The sequence below is a fragment of the Pelecanus crispus genome, chromosome 1 (genome assembly GCF_030463565.1).
Source record: "Pelecanus crispus isolate bPelCri1 chromosome 1, bPelCri1.pri, whole genome shotgun sequence".
In the NCBI taxonomy this organism is placed as follows: Eukaryota; Metazoa; Chordata; class Aves; order Pelecaniformes; family Pelecanidae; genus Pelecanus; species Pelecanus crispus.
The window spans coordinates 166,952,083-166,971,997 of record NC_134643.1 but is presented as its reverse complement, the minus strand read 5'-3'; the positions used below and the strand labels follow the sequence as shown (position 1 = coordinate 166,971,997).

General features: G+C 35.0%; 1 protein-coding gene across 1 annotated transcript in view; it reads right to left on the bottom strand.

Annotated features, from left to right (window-relative positions):
* Positions 1-1,043: 1,043 nt before the first annotated feature.
* The window catches only part of DOCK9 (dedicator of cytokinesis 9), a 135,957-nt gene continuing 117,085 nt past the window's right edge, over positions 1,044-19,915 (bottom strand). The window contains exons 44-53 of the mRNA XM_075712502.1: positions 18,568-18,625; positions 16,819-16,925; positions 11,645-11,767; positions 11,177-11,290; positions 9,515-9,661; positions 7,249-7,459; positions 5,956-6,146; positions 4,606-4,706; positions 4,271-4,409; positions 1,044-1,166 (exon numbers count right to left, since the gene is read on the bottom strand). Coding sequence (XP_075568617.1) covers positions 1,044-1,166; positions 4,271-4,409; positions 4,606-4,706; positions 5,956-6,146; positions 7,249-7,459; positions 9,515-9,661; positions 11,177-11,290; positions 11,645-11,767; positions 16,819-16,925; positions 18,568-18,625 — 1,314 coding nt within the window. The remainder of the gene's footprint in view (positions 1,167-4,270; positions 4,410-4,605; positions 4,707-5,955; positions 6,147-7,248; positions 7,460-9,514; positions 9,662-11,176; positions 11,291-11,644; positions 11,768-16,818; positions 16,926-18,567; positions 18,626-19,915) is intronic.

The following is a 19,915-nucleotide window of genomic DNA, read 5'->3' as shown; positions in this document are numbered from 1 at the left end:
CTTCCAGTTAAATAAAATTAAAACCCTTTATTTCCCCCAAATATAAAATTACTAAATTAATGTCTTAAAAGAATAAGAATATGGAAAAAGCTTTAAATTATACCACCATTTACCACAGTAACCATGATCACCAATTACATACTCCATTGCTTTGGCAAAAAAGTTTTTTTCTTTTAATAACTGCATATAAACCTAACATAGCAAAGACTGTATACATCTTTATATTGCACTTATTTATACACAGGAATAAATGAACTGTAAAGTCTGCATATACTTGGAATGAGCAAAATTTCACAATAAACTGAAAGCAGAAGGATAAGAGCTGGTATGAATATTAAAAAAATGGTTAGAAATGTAATACATTTATGTACAGACTGTATGGACTGTATTAACAAACAATATGTACATAATGATTTACTACTATGATATTTTAGTGTAACTCAGTGTTCATTAATACAGACCTTTGGTTGTATTTAGTTGTTTAATAAGATCTAAGCTCACATACCTCCAAAATGCAACAAGGTATAAAATAAAGCACAACAATTTGCCAAATGGTACAAAAAACTACTATTGTCAGTTCCATTAAACCCAAAAAACTAGTGTCTCTGTCTAGCCCCAAAATAGTTCTTGTACTTGGAATCAGTCTCTATGTGCCATACACAAAAAGAACACCTGAATGTTACATATCTGCAAAATTACATCCCACAACACTTTTTTGTAATGTGCAATTAATTTGAATAATACTTTCTAATGCAAAAGAGAAATTAACTTCAACTTTATAATTTTCCAACACGCAGTTCTTCAATGACATTGTGAATGCTTTTAAATGTTACGAGCAACATTAAAAAAATATATGTGCGCCTCCCTTACTCTAAAAGGCTATTACCAGTAACTGCTATTTGCTAAGTGTGCTCAGACATTTGTATGAATTATGCAGCTTGCACGTGCCCAACATTTAGCTTCAAAATCATCCTGAGTTCGCACACAATGAAGCAAATCCACATACTTTAAAAAAACCAAACATACTTTCCTTTACAAAACAATCATGCAACTGAAGAAGAACTGGGCATCCCATGAACTGTTGTGCTTGTTGGAGTTCCACTTATGGCGTTGAAAATGTGTAGCGAATTAGGCATAACACTCGCCTTTTCTTCAACCGGAGTAATCTTAAAATGGAAAAGAGGTATTTACCAAAATATTACAAAATGACACAAGCATTTATAAAACAGCTAACCGATTTCCTAATGTGTTGCTTAGCAATTCAACTTTTTAGTACTTTCTCAATTGTACAGAACTTTTTTGGGGATGGTTACTCTTTTCAGCCATCCTCTACTAGATTTAGGAGGGCAGTAGTTATTTCTCCAGCATCAGTTCTCCTAATTTAGGTATTACACTATCCTCTCTAGAGGAAGATTGACTAGCTTCTCTCATTTCTCTTGTTAACATTCAAAAGGAGTTTCACAAGGGCACTGGGCTTGCTTTTTGCCCCCCCCCCCCCCTTTTTTTTTTTTACTTAGAGGTATGATTTGTGCATTTCTTATCAAAAGCTATCAAAGCACCAAAAAGACTTCATTCTTAACATACTGATGCTAAGATTAAATATTGGAAAGAAAGGAATTATATAAAGATTAGACAAACTAAGAGCAGAAGTAAAGAAAACTAATTACCATCCCATCTGATCATATTGGCAAGCAGCAGAGGAGAAAAAACAAAAATCTGTTAAGATTCTTTTCTATATTTTTCATAACAAAATTTTTGCAATTGTTTAAAATCCATGCTATTATAAGACAGCTAAAAGTTTTTTTTTTTTCCCACTGACATTAGAACAAACATTGTGAGAAGCTTTTTCCAAATACAGCAATAGGCAGGCATACAAAGGTGACATTTTTAAAGATTTCAGTGAATGGTCTCATGATTCTAAGCCTTCAGGGGAGTGATCAATCTAATTTTTTTTAAAAAAACAACCCAACAATATAGCATGTTTTAATTATTTACAACTAATTACATTTATATAAAAAGAACACAGTGGTAGGCTAATAGTACATATTACTGCAGTCAGTGCTGCACGTTCATATTCTGTTCACACTACCTTATAGGTATCAGTTGTTTGCCCCTTCTCTTTGTTTACTTTTAGACAATGTGTATTCCTGAAGTTTCCGGCATTAGATGCTTTTTCTTATTGCCAATCTTTGGAAACTCACACAGCTGAGCATTTCTTAAACATAGATATCTTGCACTGAGTTCAGAGTATTTTTTTCTTGTGTACAAACTGTCATTATATCCTTTTCCTTTCTCCTACACCAGAGGAACATTAATCTTTCATTTATTATCCTTATCATTAAATTATTTGACCAAAACATTTTCCTTTCTTTTCTGAAGGGGTCTTCTACACATCTGTCTAATTCTCCCATGTACTTCGTTCATCTTAATCAGCTGTCCAATCAGCTATCCTCCTTTTTAAAACCCTCCACTGCTTTCTGCTTTTCGATACATCACATGGAAATACAGTCAAACTGTCTCATTTTTGTAACCTACACAATCTGTTTTCCTGTTCCAGGGATCTTTCAAAACTGTTTTCCTCTACATGCATATCAGAAGGACACTTTTTTTTTTAAAAAAAAAAAAACCCACAACAATACATGGATTCTGACAAAATGGCATCACTCCCTACAAACCTTGTTTCACAATATTGTCTGTCATTAGTGGTTAAAAAAAAAGTTAGTTTTGTAGTAAGCTTTTCCCTGAGATGGTATAACAACAATAAGGGAATGAAAATAAAGCCTATATGCTTGCTGTAGTCTTGTGCTTCACTATAATTATATCATAGCAGAGAGCTACTCATAGCACAGTACCTGAGAAAACCACATCAGGAAATGGAGAGCAAGAAAGCGTGTGAAGTGAACTTTAGACACATGACACATTTTTGAACAGAAAAAAAAACCACCGTGAAACTTTTGGAAACCATCTAAGCAAAGGTAGAATAAAGGCAAACCTTTCTTATATAAGCCTATGGTTAAACTGTTATACCAGCAAGCTGACTAGCTTTTTGAGCAAGTATTTCTTGGATAATAATTTAAGAGATGTCAAAAACAGTAAATAGGTAAAGTCATTGTACGTAGAAAGGATGCAATCCTGAAAAAAAGCTGGAACATTAACACGGCATTTAAATGTCAGCTAGACTTAACACCTCACACCTCAGGTAGGTCTCAAGTTTGATTTTTCCTGTACAACTGGATTTCTGAGTAAAGCCTATAGTTTTCATATGGACAACAGAAACTCAAGAGCTCCTCTTTGTATCACCTGATTATCCAGACTAGGATGCATTGGTTCCTAGACTAAGAAAAGTTGCTATTATGGTCATACATCTAAGGAAGTCTCATAGACATGTATTTGTAAGATAAAATATTATCAGAAAACACAGGTATTTCTTGTGGGCCAGAAATGCAACTCTTGAGGGTTAAGAACTACAAGCCACTCTATGGCTCTGGGAAAAGATAATACAAATGACAGTGGATGAAAGAAAAGGAACTGGAAGTGATGAATATGATGAATAAAAATGTCAAGAAGGCAGGGATCAAGCATGAATCTTCAGCCCTTCCTGTCCTGGAAACAATATCCTTGCCTCTGAAGTCAGGAGACATTTCTACCAGAGATTGCAAATGCAAGGTCCTATACCTCACTCCACAAGAGTTCTGGTTTTTCTTTTCTCATATCTCCAGCTTGTCTGTAGTGGATTCCCCTCAAGAAAATGTGTTGGAATACCTCTTGAAAGATGTTTAACTCTTTATTGTAAAAGTAAATACTTACACCTCCAAAATCTGAAGACAAAGGGCTAAGCTAGCAGATCAAATCCCCCTACAGTTACCAGAAGGTATAGACGAAAATGAACTTTTTGGGCCACTGAACAGAGACCCCTGTAAATACTACACATATGAAGTAAAAATGACATATACATTCATGTCATTAAATTTGTTTTATCTTTACTGTAGTCGTCTTCTCCTTCAAAAAAATAGGCTGGTGCCAACCAGATTTACTTTCTTAATGAGGAAGACTTAATTCTGAAGATCAAGAAAGCATCTGCACAAAATTCACAAAGAGGGCAAAAAATGAGGAAGTTCCAAAATTCCATGATATGCTTATACTCCAACAGGAAAAAAAAAAAAAAGGAAACAATCCTTTTATGTAAAGCATTACATACACTTTTCCTAGTGGGTTCACATTACAGCTACATTCTAAATGCTCGTATGTATAATTTAATTTCAGCACATACTTGCTCATGCATTATTTCAGAAAGCTCTTTTGCCATTTCTCTGTAGTTGGCCTTCATTTCTTCTTGATATTCCAATTGATCTTCCTTTATAAGTCGTTCATTTACACCCAGAGCATGCCCACAAGCTTCAACAAATTGCCTGATTTAGGTAAAATAATAAAAGAGATCTCAATCAGGAATACAAAATCCAAAAGATTAATTCACAATGCCAGCTTGAAGTATGTTTTTAATGCAGTCAGAACACTATAAAAGGTAAAAGTTTTTAAAAAAAAAATTCTTATGATATCAGTCTTGGAGAAAAGTATCTTTTTTTTTTTCTTTTTCAAAAAACATACCTAAAAACTTCCTTTAGCAGCTTTACTTTATTGTCTGGATATCTTTTGGTGTTTGTGTCATCTAAGAAAGCTCTTGCATATGCTAATGGACCAGCATTAACCTAAAAAGAACAAGAATAGCAAAATAAAGTCAGTTCTCTGACATACTGTCTTAACTATTACAGATACTACAGGTGTCCTATTTGCTTTTCTCAGGAGAACACACTGATTTCAAAAAAGCAGGACTTATGAAATAAGATGACTCTGGAGTTGGAACATAAAAGCAGGAGAGGTCTCTACAGCACTTGTATGAACCTGTCCTGGCACAAAGAAACCACTTTGAAGATGTGGCAAAGTAACTGCTGATAGTGTCAATTTGTCATCTCTTTATGAAATCAGGGTGGGAAAATGAGGAAAATGAGCTAAATCTACTACTGTTTGGTCTGCTTATCTATTGAAAACACTCTTCCAAGCTGAAAATTCTGCAATAATTTGCAGAAATGTAGTTGCGCTGTTATGGCACCTACACGAAAAGTGGATTCAACAATTTCTGGCTCATTCCTATTATGCTTTTATATTAACAGTAAAAGCCCCTTCCCTTCTCATCCCAAACGCTAGCTTAACAACTTCCTGGTTCTGGAATCTTGTTTGGGGTTTGGGGGTTTTTTGTTTGTTTATTTGTTTTTGTTTATCTTCTTTCAACATGACAACAGTTCATTTCAGATAACTCAGTTTACTGTTCCTTTGTTTTGAACCAGTTAAAAATAATAGAGCAGTACTTTTGTCACTGCATTGTTAAGACCCTTACCATATTGATTTGTACATGCTACAACTGCTTTATGTACCCTAGTTTGGTGAATCTGATAATTTCTTTATACATTCGGTTCTTGCTTGCCTTCAGCAAAATGAAATGTTGCGCAGTGAAATTTTCTACTATTACCCTCCTCCTATATTTTGGCACTCCCTCTTCCTCTCCATAGGGATCTGACCAAAATACAAAAGCAATAAAGACCATGTTGAACCTACTGTGAGCAGACCTATATCTAGGCAAAACATGTTCATTCGTCCTCATATGGGAAGTCACTATTTTATGGTAGTTTCAGCTTTACACCAAAACCTGGTGGGGCTTATACCACCATAGATTCCAGAGATTAATCTTAATGCTTTCATGTAACTGTCCATGACCATTGTCTATATGAAATATTTTTATTGCTTTTCCTATTCTGGAAATAATTGCAAACAGTGAGCATATTTCTAATTTAAGACATTCTTGAATATACAGAATAGAAACTAATGATAAAATGCTACTTATATAATTTTGCAGGGACAGAAACAAGTGAAATAGCTGAATGGCAAAGTATATGGACTTACCTGAACACTGACACTTCCTTGTAGCTTCAACTGCAATTTGATCATATCTACTTCAGCTGAAGAGCAAAGCTGCCTAAGTTCTGCAACTTTTTTACTCATTTCATCAATGGCTACTTCAATTGGGTTTAAATCAGTATGGTGCTGGTACATTACTGGAATGCGCTTTTTCACATATGGGAAACAATGTATAGCTGTGGACAGAAACAAGTTTAATGTAATTAGAAAAAGGTGTGTTTGGATAGAATTTTATGCTAAAATCTCATTTTGATGTAATTAGTTGCCCAACTTAATAACATATTATATAATTAGAAATACTACCAAATCTACAGAGAAACAAAATATTGAAAATGTAAATATGCATAGCTTTACATGTATTACAGCAAAGAAAGATCATTGTCATCACTGCTACTAATAATAACCAAGAAATAAACCACTGGAACTTAATTCATATGAGAACTGTAAAAAGAATTGCTTATCATGCACATAACTCAAAAAGGAGAAGAATTAAAAATAGCAAAGCTGTATTTTCTATTTCCTCACAAGTATTAGCTATGGACAGCTGACATTATAAAGTCATTTAGTTAAGCTGCTTTTACCACTATATTAAGACAGTGATACAGAAGCTCACACTTAACAGAGACAAAACACAAAATAGGCTTTTTCTAAGAACCAGGAAAGCTAGACTTTAGATTCACAATTCTTGAAGCTTATGGAAAAAAACCAAACAAAATTACTTGAGGATTATCCCTTGAAGGAACCAGTCTGAAAACTTAGTTTTGGCTAAAAATAGGAGAAGTATTTTAGCTGACAGCTATAAAGGACTAAGTGAAATGGAAAAACCCATACAGAAGAGAGTTAGACCATTTGAATTAATGCTTCCAGTCAAAGCGCAACTTGTTATTTCACAAATTCAGATTCACACGTTATACAGAAACATCGCCAAACACACCATAACTTTTAGTTATGTCCCTTAAAAGTGCAATAAAATGTTTTGTATCACTGAACTAAACATCTTTAATCACACAATGATACACGTATTCTCAGATGGTAATTTATAAGTATTTGCATATCATTTATTTTTAAGTATGTACTAATTTTGAAAGGTTGTTTTGTCTAACAGTATTTTGGTATCCTTTGCAATTCTTATTACCTCCAACAGCCTTGTGTTAAATCTTCTACAGGATTTTTTCTGACAAAATACACATGTAGAAAAACCTAGTATCAAGAATTAAGTATAAAAAACACAATAAAAAAGCAATTTTCTTTTAAAGGAAATTTCCATTCAGTCAGTACCTGTCAAAATAGTCCGTCGCTTACACTGTTCTTCTACTCCTCCTTGTCTTTTACCAGCCTGAGTAAAAGGCATCTCAAACATAAAGCGACGAATATTATGAGTCCTTTCAAATTCTGTTTTTCTTTCTTGCAACTCTTTTTCTTCAAAGTATGGAATTACATGTGTAACTTGAATATATGCATATTTTGAATCTAAATCCTTAGGATTTACCTGAAAAACATGACAAAAAAGAATTCAAATAGCTACATTATGACTAAAGTGGATTTAATTGTAGTCACACAACTTTCAGAAATTAAATTTCGTCTCTTAACGTGTAAATTACTAAAAACACAGGAAACAATGCTCTCATGGGGCTTCTCCACATTCAGTTTCTAACTATTAGGAAGACAACACAGCTAGATGCATTACAAAATGTTGCGGGCGTTTTTTTGCCTTTTTTTTTTTTAAAAAAAAAAACCAACACCCATTATCAATAATTTCTGTATGCAGAACTGCAAACAAAAACATAATACAGAGTTATACCCATGATTAACACTGGAAGGCACAGATACAGAAAACCCAGAAACTAATACTTGTCCTCCTTGACAACTGATACAACAGCAGATTGGAGACCAAAATTTGCTAGTGATAAAAAAGGTTAATAATTAAAAATAAACCCCTACATTGTAAATAGTTAGATCTCACCTTCAGAAGGCACTCCTCCCAACCTGTCTGTCTCAACTCTGACACCCTATGAGGATCCCAAAGAATATACTGGTGGGAGCAGGGCAAATTAAAGGCTTCACTATTCAGTTCATTTTGTTTCTAGAACTGGATGAGTAAAAGCCTCATGGACTGGCAGATCTTTAATTTGGTAAAAGCAGCCACTAGTCCTCAGTACCAACAAATAAGGCCTCCTAAGTCTTTGACCAAGGATATTCTTTTTTTCCCCCGTAAATTCCGGCAACCATGGGATAAAGAGGGCATCCTAAACCTGTGCATCTTTCTAGAAGTTGTTGCCTGCCATTTTAGTTCCACACCAAATATTCATGTTATCTCTTCTTGTCTCTGAGCCATTTCACTTCTATAAACTAAGGGGGAAAAGCAACAGTGCAAATACACACATGAAGTCACCAAGAAATTCCTGGAGCAAACCGGGAACAGAGCTAAGGTCTCCCCCACTGTTATCCATTTTTATTGGAAATGCTGCTTGATTTTTTTTTTTTTTTTTTTTTTAAAATCTGCAATGTTTTCAAGATTATTGGACTGGAACTTACGTGGTAATTTATGTACTCATTCTGATACAGCTGATAGAAAATGTACAAATGCTGACAAACACATGCATTATAATTAATTGTAAAGAATTCAGGAGAGTATACTGGAAGAGCTGTGAAAAACTGAGATTACAGTATAAATCTCTTGCCTTCCATGGCATGAAATCTAGCCCTTGCATAAGTCCTCCTCTCCTTTTAAAGTTCCAATATTGAAAAGCGCACCATTGCTGCACTTTCAGGCTAAGAAGCACAGAGCTTTGTGATCTTACTGGTAAAATCAAGGAACAGAAGAGACAGGAAATTATAACAAGAGAAAATCACTATAAAGTCTGAATCCAAACAAAAACTGGCTGAGGAAGGGAACAAAAGGAATGCAGAGAGGCATCTTGTGCCATATGTGTTCTTCTCGGTGTACAGGATACTGTAGCCCTCTTCAGTTCACCAGTTTTGGAGCCTTCAATTACAAAGGAAAGGATTTCCTATGACAAATCTAGATTTAACCAGATGATTTCGAGCATATTTTTTCTACAGTTTAAGCATTTATAAAATTGAACAGGCCTAGAAACATAAGCAAAGGATAGCAAGAAGAACTGATACAGAGTTAAAGTGTTATTTACATATGGTACTTTTCTCAGAAGGGTCTGTTTCTTACTTCAGAGGAAAGTTTGGACTCTGCTCTTGAGGTGCAGAAAAGGAAAAAGCTTCCAAAGAATGACTGTGCATGAATTGGCAAGAAATGTAGCTAAAAATAACACCGGATATGATCATAATGCAAATTTGTTCTAAGATACAATTAATATTTTGAGACGTAACACTATGCAAATTAAGCTTTTTGGTTGTTCTTAAAAGGAAACTTAATAGGGCACGATATTTCTCTCATTCCCTTCAACCAGTATTCTTTAGACACATTTGTTTGTGTACCAAATGAGTAACAGACAGGGATCCTACAATATTTCAAGGGGATTAGTGGAAGTAATATATTAGAATTTTTTAGAGAGAATAAAGATCATACTTTGCCAGAGTCCTGAATCATTTTGACATTTTCAGATCCGAATTTGTCAGAGTAGAGTTTCTGGAGTCTTTGGGAAATTTCCGAGAGAGGCGTAAGTTTAGGCTCTTTATAGATATATTCCTTTCCGTCTTCATCCTCAAAGAATCCCTGTAAAAAATGAAGTAATCAAAATCTTGGGAAAAAAACACATAGGGCAATGATTTAGATGAGCATAATGTGTGTAGTACAAAGCAAATATAAACATTTAACATCAGGATTCAGGCAAATGTAAATAAAGGGAAATTAAAATTAAGTAAAAAAGGTTTCCTAAGAGAATAATAAAAAAAAAAACCCAACAGAAAATGTAATTATCTACTACAGAATGAGTGAAAGATAATGGAAACACACAATTAAAATTTTAAAGGTTTATTGTAATTTTATGGTGTGCCAAGCCTTTGAGATAACTTTTCTTCACTTTTAATAAAAGTGAACTTTCAAGCACTGTTTCACTTGCCAAAACAGAAATCTTGTTGCCCAGTAGGACTATCTGATTCACAAGTCTGTATTTTGGCATTGGTTTACATAAAAAAACCTGAAAAAATTCTTTATGTAGTAATAAAAAATTAATTCCAGAAAATGAAGTTTAATTTATGTAAAAAAATTAATTTTATGTTGTACTATATTGGCATATACTTCTTTATTTTTACAACATAAAGCATTTGTTTTAAAACCGTAACTAAATGCAATATAGAGTGCATGGAAAGTGAAACAGGTTATTGGTTTAAAACAACAAGCTGTGTCCCAGTTCATGTTTGAAATCACAAAATAAATATTTTTGTCATAAACAAAACAGACAAAATAGAAAAGCACAACATATCATGTATAAACACAGGCTAGATTGACAAAAATACCCACATCAAACTAAGGTGAAATGCAGTAGTTTTTACTGCATTGCTTGCTTTGTAAGCAGTTACTGTAATTACCTCAACATCTGTTTCACTGTCTGTAAACTGGTATTGCTATAAAGTTATAAAAGACAACAGAATACATGTAAAGTTATACTGCTCAGAGTATTTTACAATTCTCCATGCTCAGCTGAACAATTAGCAACTGGGCTATGCATGTAGAAAGTGTATTACTTGATACTGTGTGATACCATACTGACACATAGGCATTCTAGACATACATTAGAGGATGTCAAGCTGTCCAATACACAGCCAGAACTTTTGTTTGAAGCATGCAATACTGATGCATAGAAAAGAGTGATTTGTTCTCTAAATGGAACTTAATGGTTTTGTTTTTTTTTTTAATTGCAATGGCTATTAATGCATACCAATCTAAGAAGCAGCCTTGCAAACCACACTGTAGCACTACAGACATTAAGTCAATACATTGCTAAGAACCGACATTATAGAAAACTTACCGCTGCCTTAAGGTAGTAAATAAAAGAAGAAAAAGAAAAAAATGCAAAAATTTTACTGAGGAAAATAAGGAAGAACTGTATCGGAATTACATGTTCTAAACTATATTATTGATGGTGTTTAATTATTTCTTACAGACCATATTTCTTGTGGTTTTTATGTCATGGTATCGGTATGGATGACGAAATAGTATACCTTGTAAAATAAATTCAGGTATTTCTTACTGCATAGAGCAGACAAATGTAAGTTAAATAATACTCACCTGTCCAAAGAACGCTACCCTGAAATAAGTTCCCAGCAGTCTCTTGCCTGTATGCATAACTTCTGTTACTTTACTGTATGCTCGATGAAGAGTGTCATATAAATGAGCAAGTCTCTAAAAATAAAAGAAAACAATCATGGGGTAAAAGAATAACATAGGACTTCCTTATCTTAAAACAACAAGAATTATGTCCTTGTAGTTAATAACTAGAAACATTGTTTTATTGAAGAGTAGTAATAGGTTTAGCACTTGTATCATAATGACAATATGTAATATTAATTTGTAATTATTTATATTTAAAGAAAAACATTTTTAGTTATTTAAAATTAAAACAAAATTTTCAACATATTGATATTTCAGTTACAACTGTAATACTCTTGTTCTGTGAAGTGCAATGTGTCATGCAGTTAGACTAGAAAAAGCAGGATTTTTTTTCTTGTTCAAATTTACTTATGGTGAATTTATTACCTCAAAATCTCTCCGTTTTTCATAGATGGGAATTATAAGTTTATATATGTCAGCAATGAGTTCATAGCGTTCTGCCTTCCAGAGTCCATCAGCACACTGCTCCAACAATTCCATGAGCACATCCTAGATTTGGATACACATTAGAAAATGTAAAATAATTCAGTACTCATGAAAAGCATGGCAAATAATTATACCAAAGTTCTTCCCAATGAAAAAGGAGATCCTGCCTCAAAACTAAATTATCTACATATAGTAATTTAAATCATTGTGGCAATCAAAAATTGCTAAAAGGAAACAAAACAAAACAGAATGGTCTGAGTGTACACATGTACTCTTTGTATTCACCAGGAACAGCACTTTTCTTTCAGATACTCCTGACCTCTTAAGCCTCCAAATGACACCTGTATGAGAACCCAAACTTGTCTTACCTCATAACATGTTTTTTCAAGGTGTTGTTTCCTTGGGTTTTTTTGGTTTTGCACAAAGAACGTTATTTTAAAAAGGCAGCTATACAAACACTTGAATGTAATACTTCTGAAGGAAATTATCAAACAAATTACATTAACAATGAAACAAAAAGATACAATACCAAAATCTGTACTCAGAAGTAATTATCAAGGTACAACAGTGGAATTTGCTATACTTAGCCCAGAATGAAAAGATACATAACAACAGTTAGAGAAGCTGAGAAATCCTGAAGGGTCAAAACAGAGTCACAAGCAAGAAAACACCTTGGGTTTCCTGGGTTTGACCCCAATATCCTCGTAGCAAAAAAAGATAGTTATTTAAGGTTAAATAAGAACTATGCTTACCTGTATGTTAGAATGGAGGCATACATTTTGCATTAGAGCAGTTACATCATAATTATATAGTCCCTTCCTTCAGTTTGTCATAATTCTTTATTTTCCATGCATTTAATTTCTTCTACTTCAATAAGTGTAATGTGGCTAAGATAACATTATTACTTTGTTCTAATTTTCATAAATTTAAAATTACCTGGCTAACTCCATTAACTCAGTTATAACAAAACAATTTTACAGATATTATGGAACAGCTTATAGCTCCTGTGATGAAGCTGTCATATACTTGGTCATGGCTTGAGGTGACAGAACCACGGTGAAGAAGCCCATTCACATCCACATACCCTAACAGATCTCAGTCCTCTTCAGTCATGTCTGGAGCTCCAAGAACCTCCACGAGAATCCAAGTCTGAGACTGACAGGTGTCAGAAGACGTGACATTTCTAATTCTTGAAACCTTCTGGTACCACTCTTGCATTGTGGTGGTGAAGCCAGAAGCTGGAAATAACTTCTTTTATCCTTAGAAGGGATCCAGTGCTACTCTGTTCCCCTCCTCCCTTTGGTAGAGGACTAAGACAGCATAAAGACATCACTAAGAAAAGCCAACTTTAATACTGAGAGCAAAATAAAGACTGAAAAATGCTACCCTTATTCACGTGCTGCAATGGTCCCTAAAACATGTCCTCCTTTCCTCCAGTCATTACGGGGTTGTATAGACTCCCCAACATCTCCATCCTCAGCAACCAGGAGGTGAGAACTGAAAGAGCAGTGTCACTGCTGGACCACAAAGGCTGTCTACAAACACTGTTTTATGAGAAGAGTCTTAACTCAGACACCAGAGGGCATCCAAATGCAGCAAAGCTGTAAAATTTTGTTTGCACACAGGAAAAAAATACAAAGAGCAAAAGCTTCATGTGGAGAGCTGTTAGGAGGAAGGAAAAGAACACAATAGTTCTGGGCCACCTGTCTCAGTGTTATCCATCCTCATAGGATGAGGTTTTCTCCACATACCCAGAGTTTCCCTTGTAATCTGTGAGAACACCCCTTACTCTTCTACGGCGCACTGATTCTTCTACTAATCACCTTAGGAGCTGGGCTTTTTCCAGTTTGTTGGTATCTCTCTCGACTTCGGGGCGGGGCGGGGGGGCGGGCAGGGGCAGGGTGGTGCTGGGCACAAGATTACAGATGGGGCACCACAAATGCCAAGCACAAGGGGGAAAACCCACTTCCCTCCACCTTCTTGACTCTCTGCTCTTTCTAATACAACCCAGCACGCGGTTGGCCTTTATTGCCACAAACCTACACTGCTGATTCCCATTCAACCTCTTATCCACTAGAACTCCCAGGTCTTTCTGCAGAGCTGCTGCCCAGCCAGTCTGTCCCCAGCCTGTACTGAGACACTGGGTGATTTTTTTGCAGATGCAAGGCTTTGCACTTGTCTCTGTAGAACTTGGAGAGGCTTCTGTGTACCTTCAGTTTGAGGTCCCTCTAAATGGTAGCCCTGCCCCCCAGCATATCAGTCCCCCTCCATTTAGTTTCATCCACAAACTTGATGATATGCTGTAACCTAGATTGCTAATGAATATGTTAAACAATATTAGCCTGAGTATCCCTGAAGAATACCAGCCTTCACCACCATCCTTAAACTATCTTGTGTGTTTGGGTAAGTACCTATTTCTGTTTTTCATAAAGTGCTTTAATATATTGAATTACTCTGCATGTTCATCACTTACAAGAGTTATAATCCCATCTGAGCTGTGAAGCTCTTTCATTTACCAATCTGCATTTTAGAATGATTCCTCTAATGGAAAGTCATAGCTAATGAGAGACCAGAAAAAACAAATAGGAAGGTAGAGATTGAATTACTATCTGTGGTAGAGCTGTATTCTAGCAGAGTTTATTTTGGAATAAAACAAATATGAATGAAATTGTTTCCAACCTTAATCTGCATGGAATCTGGCACCTGCCACAGGCCTGTTAGCCATAAGTCAGATCTCTACAGATGGACTGCTTACAGCAAAGTCTAGCACAGAAACAATATGAGGCTCCAGGTTTTTACCTTCCTATTTCTGACACACAGAAGATTTTTTAGTTCTGCAAGGGCAATTTGACTTGTGCCACTGAACAGGCTGTCTGGGTACAACTGTTTTAATGAAACACATAGAGCAACCATGTTTAAAAAAAAAAAAAAAAGAACAAAATTTTGGTTTTACAACTGGCTAGTTTAAGAAATGAGTCAGGATAACCCTGGCCAGAGAGAGATTTCTTTTAAAATGAGAATTAAATAGAGAATTTTAAAATTTTCAATTTTTTAAATGAAAAACTATGTAAAGTTTTAAGACAAATTTCACTTAATTGGGAAGACTTTATATAAACTGGAGAAGATAAAAGACATTTTGCCTCTTTTAGAAACATGGAGGGATCCCCCCTGAACCCCCCATACTTGCAATTACTCTTTTGGATATTTAACTCTAAAGTAACTAGCATCCAGGGAAATCCTAAGTTTAAAGAAAGAAATTCCACATGACTCTTGTTGCCATGTATAGGAAGAATTCCCATCAGAGCATCATTTTGCTCAGTAGTAGTAACGTATAGCTTGAAAGACACATTTCTGCTTTCTGATTTCTGTACCCAATTGATCTGTCATATGATTTTTTTTTTCTTAGACTAATAGAGTTTTGCTTATGTAAGAGCATACTGAGGAAACACTCCATATATGAATATGTTCCTATTCATGAAGCAACTAGACTACCTGTTTTGAAGTACTTCTGTAAGATACTAGTCATCTTAATTTAACCATGATTTTTAGTCTACTAAAAACCAAACAGTTCTTCCCTACTATTACTCTTCCTGGAGTGAACTATAAGAAGTTATCTGAAAAATAGTAACTTTTTTCAATATTTAATCAGTTAGAGTACTACATGGTTAAGTCTAAAAAGGGTTGCATGCAGGGAAAAATGAAATTTGGCAAGGTTTGATCCTTTTGCAAGCTCCACAGGCTTATAATTTCAATCTTGGCTTATGTCCGTTCCATGGAAATACTGAGAGATGGAAATAAATTTGCGTAGGGTTCAATGACCCAGAAAAAGCAGTATATTCTTTTTGCAGGGACTGACTAATGAGAAAAAGAATAAAGACATTCCAATTTAAAAAATACAAAAGAATTTAGCTCTGACAAATGGTTTGTCAGGTAGACACTGACAATAATTTCTAACAGTTTCCCATCAGCAGTAGTCACTAGAAACCCAACTCTTGGCTCACTTCAAGCAGCTTACATTTTGCTTTGAGTAACATGCTAAATTCCACGCTGGATCAGGAGAATCAGTGGTTTAAAGAATATAGCACATAAAGTCAAAAAAGCAATCTGCTATTGAGTGTCTTTGGAAAGAAGCAGCACTGTATTTCTCATTTCAAGTAATTCCAACTCCTGTCTTCCCAGAAACAGGCAAGTCAACAATATTTGCCTTAAAACTATAGAGCAAAGCAGTACCAGAACTTAGGAGTAAAACACAGGTATCCTAGGCCTAAACCCAGGCTTAAACCACTAAGTCTTTAATCTCTTCCTCCTAAATCTGTTAGTATAGCCACAATTTGCACAGTCAAATAATTTTGTCATACACCTTTGCCATATACAAACTAAAACACAAAAGAAAAATATTTTTTGTTGTACAATTATGCTTATACACCAGTGATTTTTCCAACACAGCTACTGCAAGTAGTGGTCTGTCCCTCCCTCCCTCACCTATACTGGCAAATACATAGTTTACATGTAGCTCTTCATGAGCAAGATTATTCATAATATTTTATATAGGCTTCTTAATAGTAAAATTTACTGTAGAGTCAGCACAGATGGATCAGTGAAGACACAAGGAGTGAAACTTAAGCCAGAAAAAACACCCCAACATTGACGCAAGTCTAGTGTCAGTAAAACCACTTTCATTGTTAGAGCATATTTGCTTAGGGAAACCAGCAAAAACCAGTGGATACATTTTCATGATTGCTCGTGTTGTAGCAATCTAAATCAAAGTCAGTTTTAAAAAAAAAACAAACCAGATCTTGTTAACTCTCATAAATAAGCCACATTAGTGTTCATCCTGTCAACTAGCTTAAAAACCCGTTTTGTTTACTTTTACTCCAGTAGTGGTGTTGAGTTGATGTGCTAGTGCTTTATTTAAGATATATGTATATAGTAAATTCTCTAAAGCTGGGACAGCTCACAGAAATTTTTTATTTCAGTTTTAGGATAAGAATAGTGGCTAAGAAAACAATTATAATATCCATCGTATTAGTCAGCCTCCAGATTGAAACACGAAACTTGGAAAAATAAACAGCACTTCAATGTGCATCAATTCTAACACTCTTACGTTTACTTACTTCATTGAAGTGAACATCTTGCATTCCAACATCCTCCATCATTGAAGCCTCTTCATCTATATTAGGAGTGATTACTCTGAAAGCAGTACAACCTTGCCTAAACATCCCTGTCATTAAAAAAGAAAAATAGACAAATTTACTTTTCTCCACCAGGATCATTTTGTGATGCTGGATAAGGCACAAGCCATATTTAAATATACTTACCATCAAATAACTAAAAAAATAAATAAATCCAGCCTCCTACTACATGATTAAAATACTAGAGCTCACATTACTGTGTAAATATAAATGAGTTTTTAAAACCACAATATCTGGACTCTTACCTACCAAAATAAGTAGTGTCTGAATCTTCCTATTTTATCTTAAACCTATGTCTAATCTACCCCACCCTAAGCCTAAGGTAATCAAGGTAACTTTTACAGTATTTAATTAAAAACCCACGTGAAGTCATGCTGGAACTGTGTACACAAATGGGCCCTGGCACATCAGCTTTCCCAGTCTGAACAATATGAATGGACTGACATCAACCATACAAAATGATCAAAGGATGGCAAACCAGATTATTCAGCTGTAGATACAGAAAGCAAGTCTACAGGCAAGAAAAAAAACCCCAAACAACCACCCAGCAATCTAACTTCCTTTACTGAAATAAATATTTAGCAAAAATGGGGTTTAGAATGTTCTAACAGGAATCCTACCTCTTTTACCCATTCTGTTTAGCTCTTTTTTATTACATCAATTGCCTAATTAAGAAATCAGGATTTTTGGCCAAAAACTGTATTAATTAAAGCCCCAAGAGCAATCAGTAAATACCACAGAAGCACAAGGACTTGCACATATTTATTTCACAGCTCAGTCCTACAAAGATTCTTTCTGCTCAGGTGGGAGTCTGACCAGAGGTTTTATTGAATGATTGCCTCAAATGCATGGTTTTGTTTGGCTCCTGGAAATACCAGAGGTAGAAGTTTGACTCTCTGCATTACGGAGAGGAACTAACTTTCACACGACAGTAGACAAAAATAGCAGAGCACCCAAAGGAATCACAAATTAATACAGATTATCACTAGTTATCAGTCAGTTGCTATCAGGCTTTCAAGAGGACATAGTAACAACAACAAAACACTAGCTCAACATTATAATCAGTCTTAACAGATTTCTGAAGTTTTCTTCTAGAGATCTATTTTTCTTAATAAAAGCCATATAATCTTTTATTTTCTCAAATCCCTGACTGAGAACTCATTGGATCCTATAGATGAAAGAATTTTCTACTACCCTACCTCAAGAGTCATCAGAAACCCGCTCTTACAGACAGCTGCTAGCACAGAACACCGAGACAGGTGAAGCATTCTGAGCACTATTACCACTGACTCAGCATTTGAAAATTTGTACGAATTTATTTTGCCTTCTCTGGCAATGCCAGATTTCCATATATGCTGTGAGAGACTACTTGTTGAACAAGAATATTCACTGATAAGCTTGCTTTAGAAAGGGTCTGACCTCAGCTATTAGCAGCTCCGGTGTAAAATTTAAATTTTTACTTTCCTAAAAATTTTACTTTACTTTCAGGTGAAATGCTGCCCCTTAGATATGCAAATATACTCTTAAATATGTGCGTATGCTATCTGGTTAGGTCAGAATTTTTTCCTTGGTGAACACTGAAATGCCTACAACTTCCTTGGGTAAACTATTGCTTTTCCTAAACTATAATGAAAAAAATATAAACATTAAAGTAAGATTTCAAAATCATACCTTTTCGTGTGAGATATTCTGCAACCAGTGCTGCTACATGGACATAGCACATTGCCGCCTAAAACAGAAATAGTAACAATTTTATAAATTACAATTATAATGGAACTACTAAAAACAAGGTATATAAGAAAAGCCCTAGCCTGAGATAATTTCTTTGGTTTTCCTTTTTGCTGCTTTGCAGAAGACGTCCTATGACTGCTGTAAGAATTCTCCACCTCACTTATGTAAAACAGTAACCATGCAAGAGCGCTCACTCCTTCTTTACCAGAGCATTGAGTAGCATGGACAGGAGCACACAATCTGAGAGTGACCACAGATCACAAATTAGAAGGTAGGACTGCCATGCTATAATAAGAACAGGCAAATCTCTTTTGGGGATGTATTTTAAGTGTTATGTGAAACAAGAGAGCTATTAATTATTCTGCTCAACATTTGATGGTTCTTCTGCTAACCTGTTTTGTCTTCCTTTTGGCTCCAGACCAAGAAAAACGTAGAAAAAAATGGTGACAGACCATTTGAAAGCAGCAAAAGAAAAAGAGATCAGATCTGACCTATGAATGGAATTTGAAGGAATTTGGTTGGTGTAGTCTGGCAAACAGAAGAAAAAGAAGAGGGACAGAGTCGTCTTCAAATATTTGAAATGTTTTATGAAGTTGACACTGATCACTTTTCTTCACAGGACAAAAAAAAGTTAAGATTCTTCTTTCACTAAAAAGATTTAGGCTTACAGCAAAGTGTTATTCTAACTGTAGTTTTCAACAGAACAGCTTACATATGGAGGCTGCAGAGTCTCAGACACTGGAGGTGAAGGAAAAAGGTAAGTATCTGCCAGAAATTCTCTCCAATTCATACTTTGTATGGGTTTGTTGGGCTTGGTGATTTACAGAGGCTCTCATCTAGTCATACCAGTCAAAGATTTTAAGTTTTGTATTCAAAAAACAGACCTGAAAAGGACTAAAAGAGCTTGTCTTCTGAAAGAGCTGACGTTGTTTCCTTCAAAATACAAGCTAATAACAGAGTATTGTATATGCCTTCTGTGTTGCTACCATATAGAAGAACAGAATTCTGGTACTAAGACATGAGTAATACAGCAGCTACTACTTCTTGGAGACATTTAAACTTAGCATCATGTAAGCAAGTAACAGACATGTTTATGAAATTCAATAATGTCATGCAACATGATTTACTTTCAGACAGAACGAACTTCCAGAAAGAGACAAAATTTGTTCTGTATGATGATAAAACAATTACATCAAGACATAAAGAAATCCCACTCCCGACTCTCCTTTTTGCTAGAATTAAGTGTTTTAACAGCACAGTTAAATCAGATAGCTTTCTTTTTTCAAAC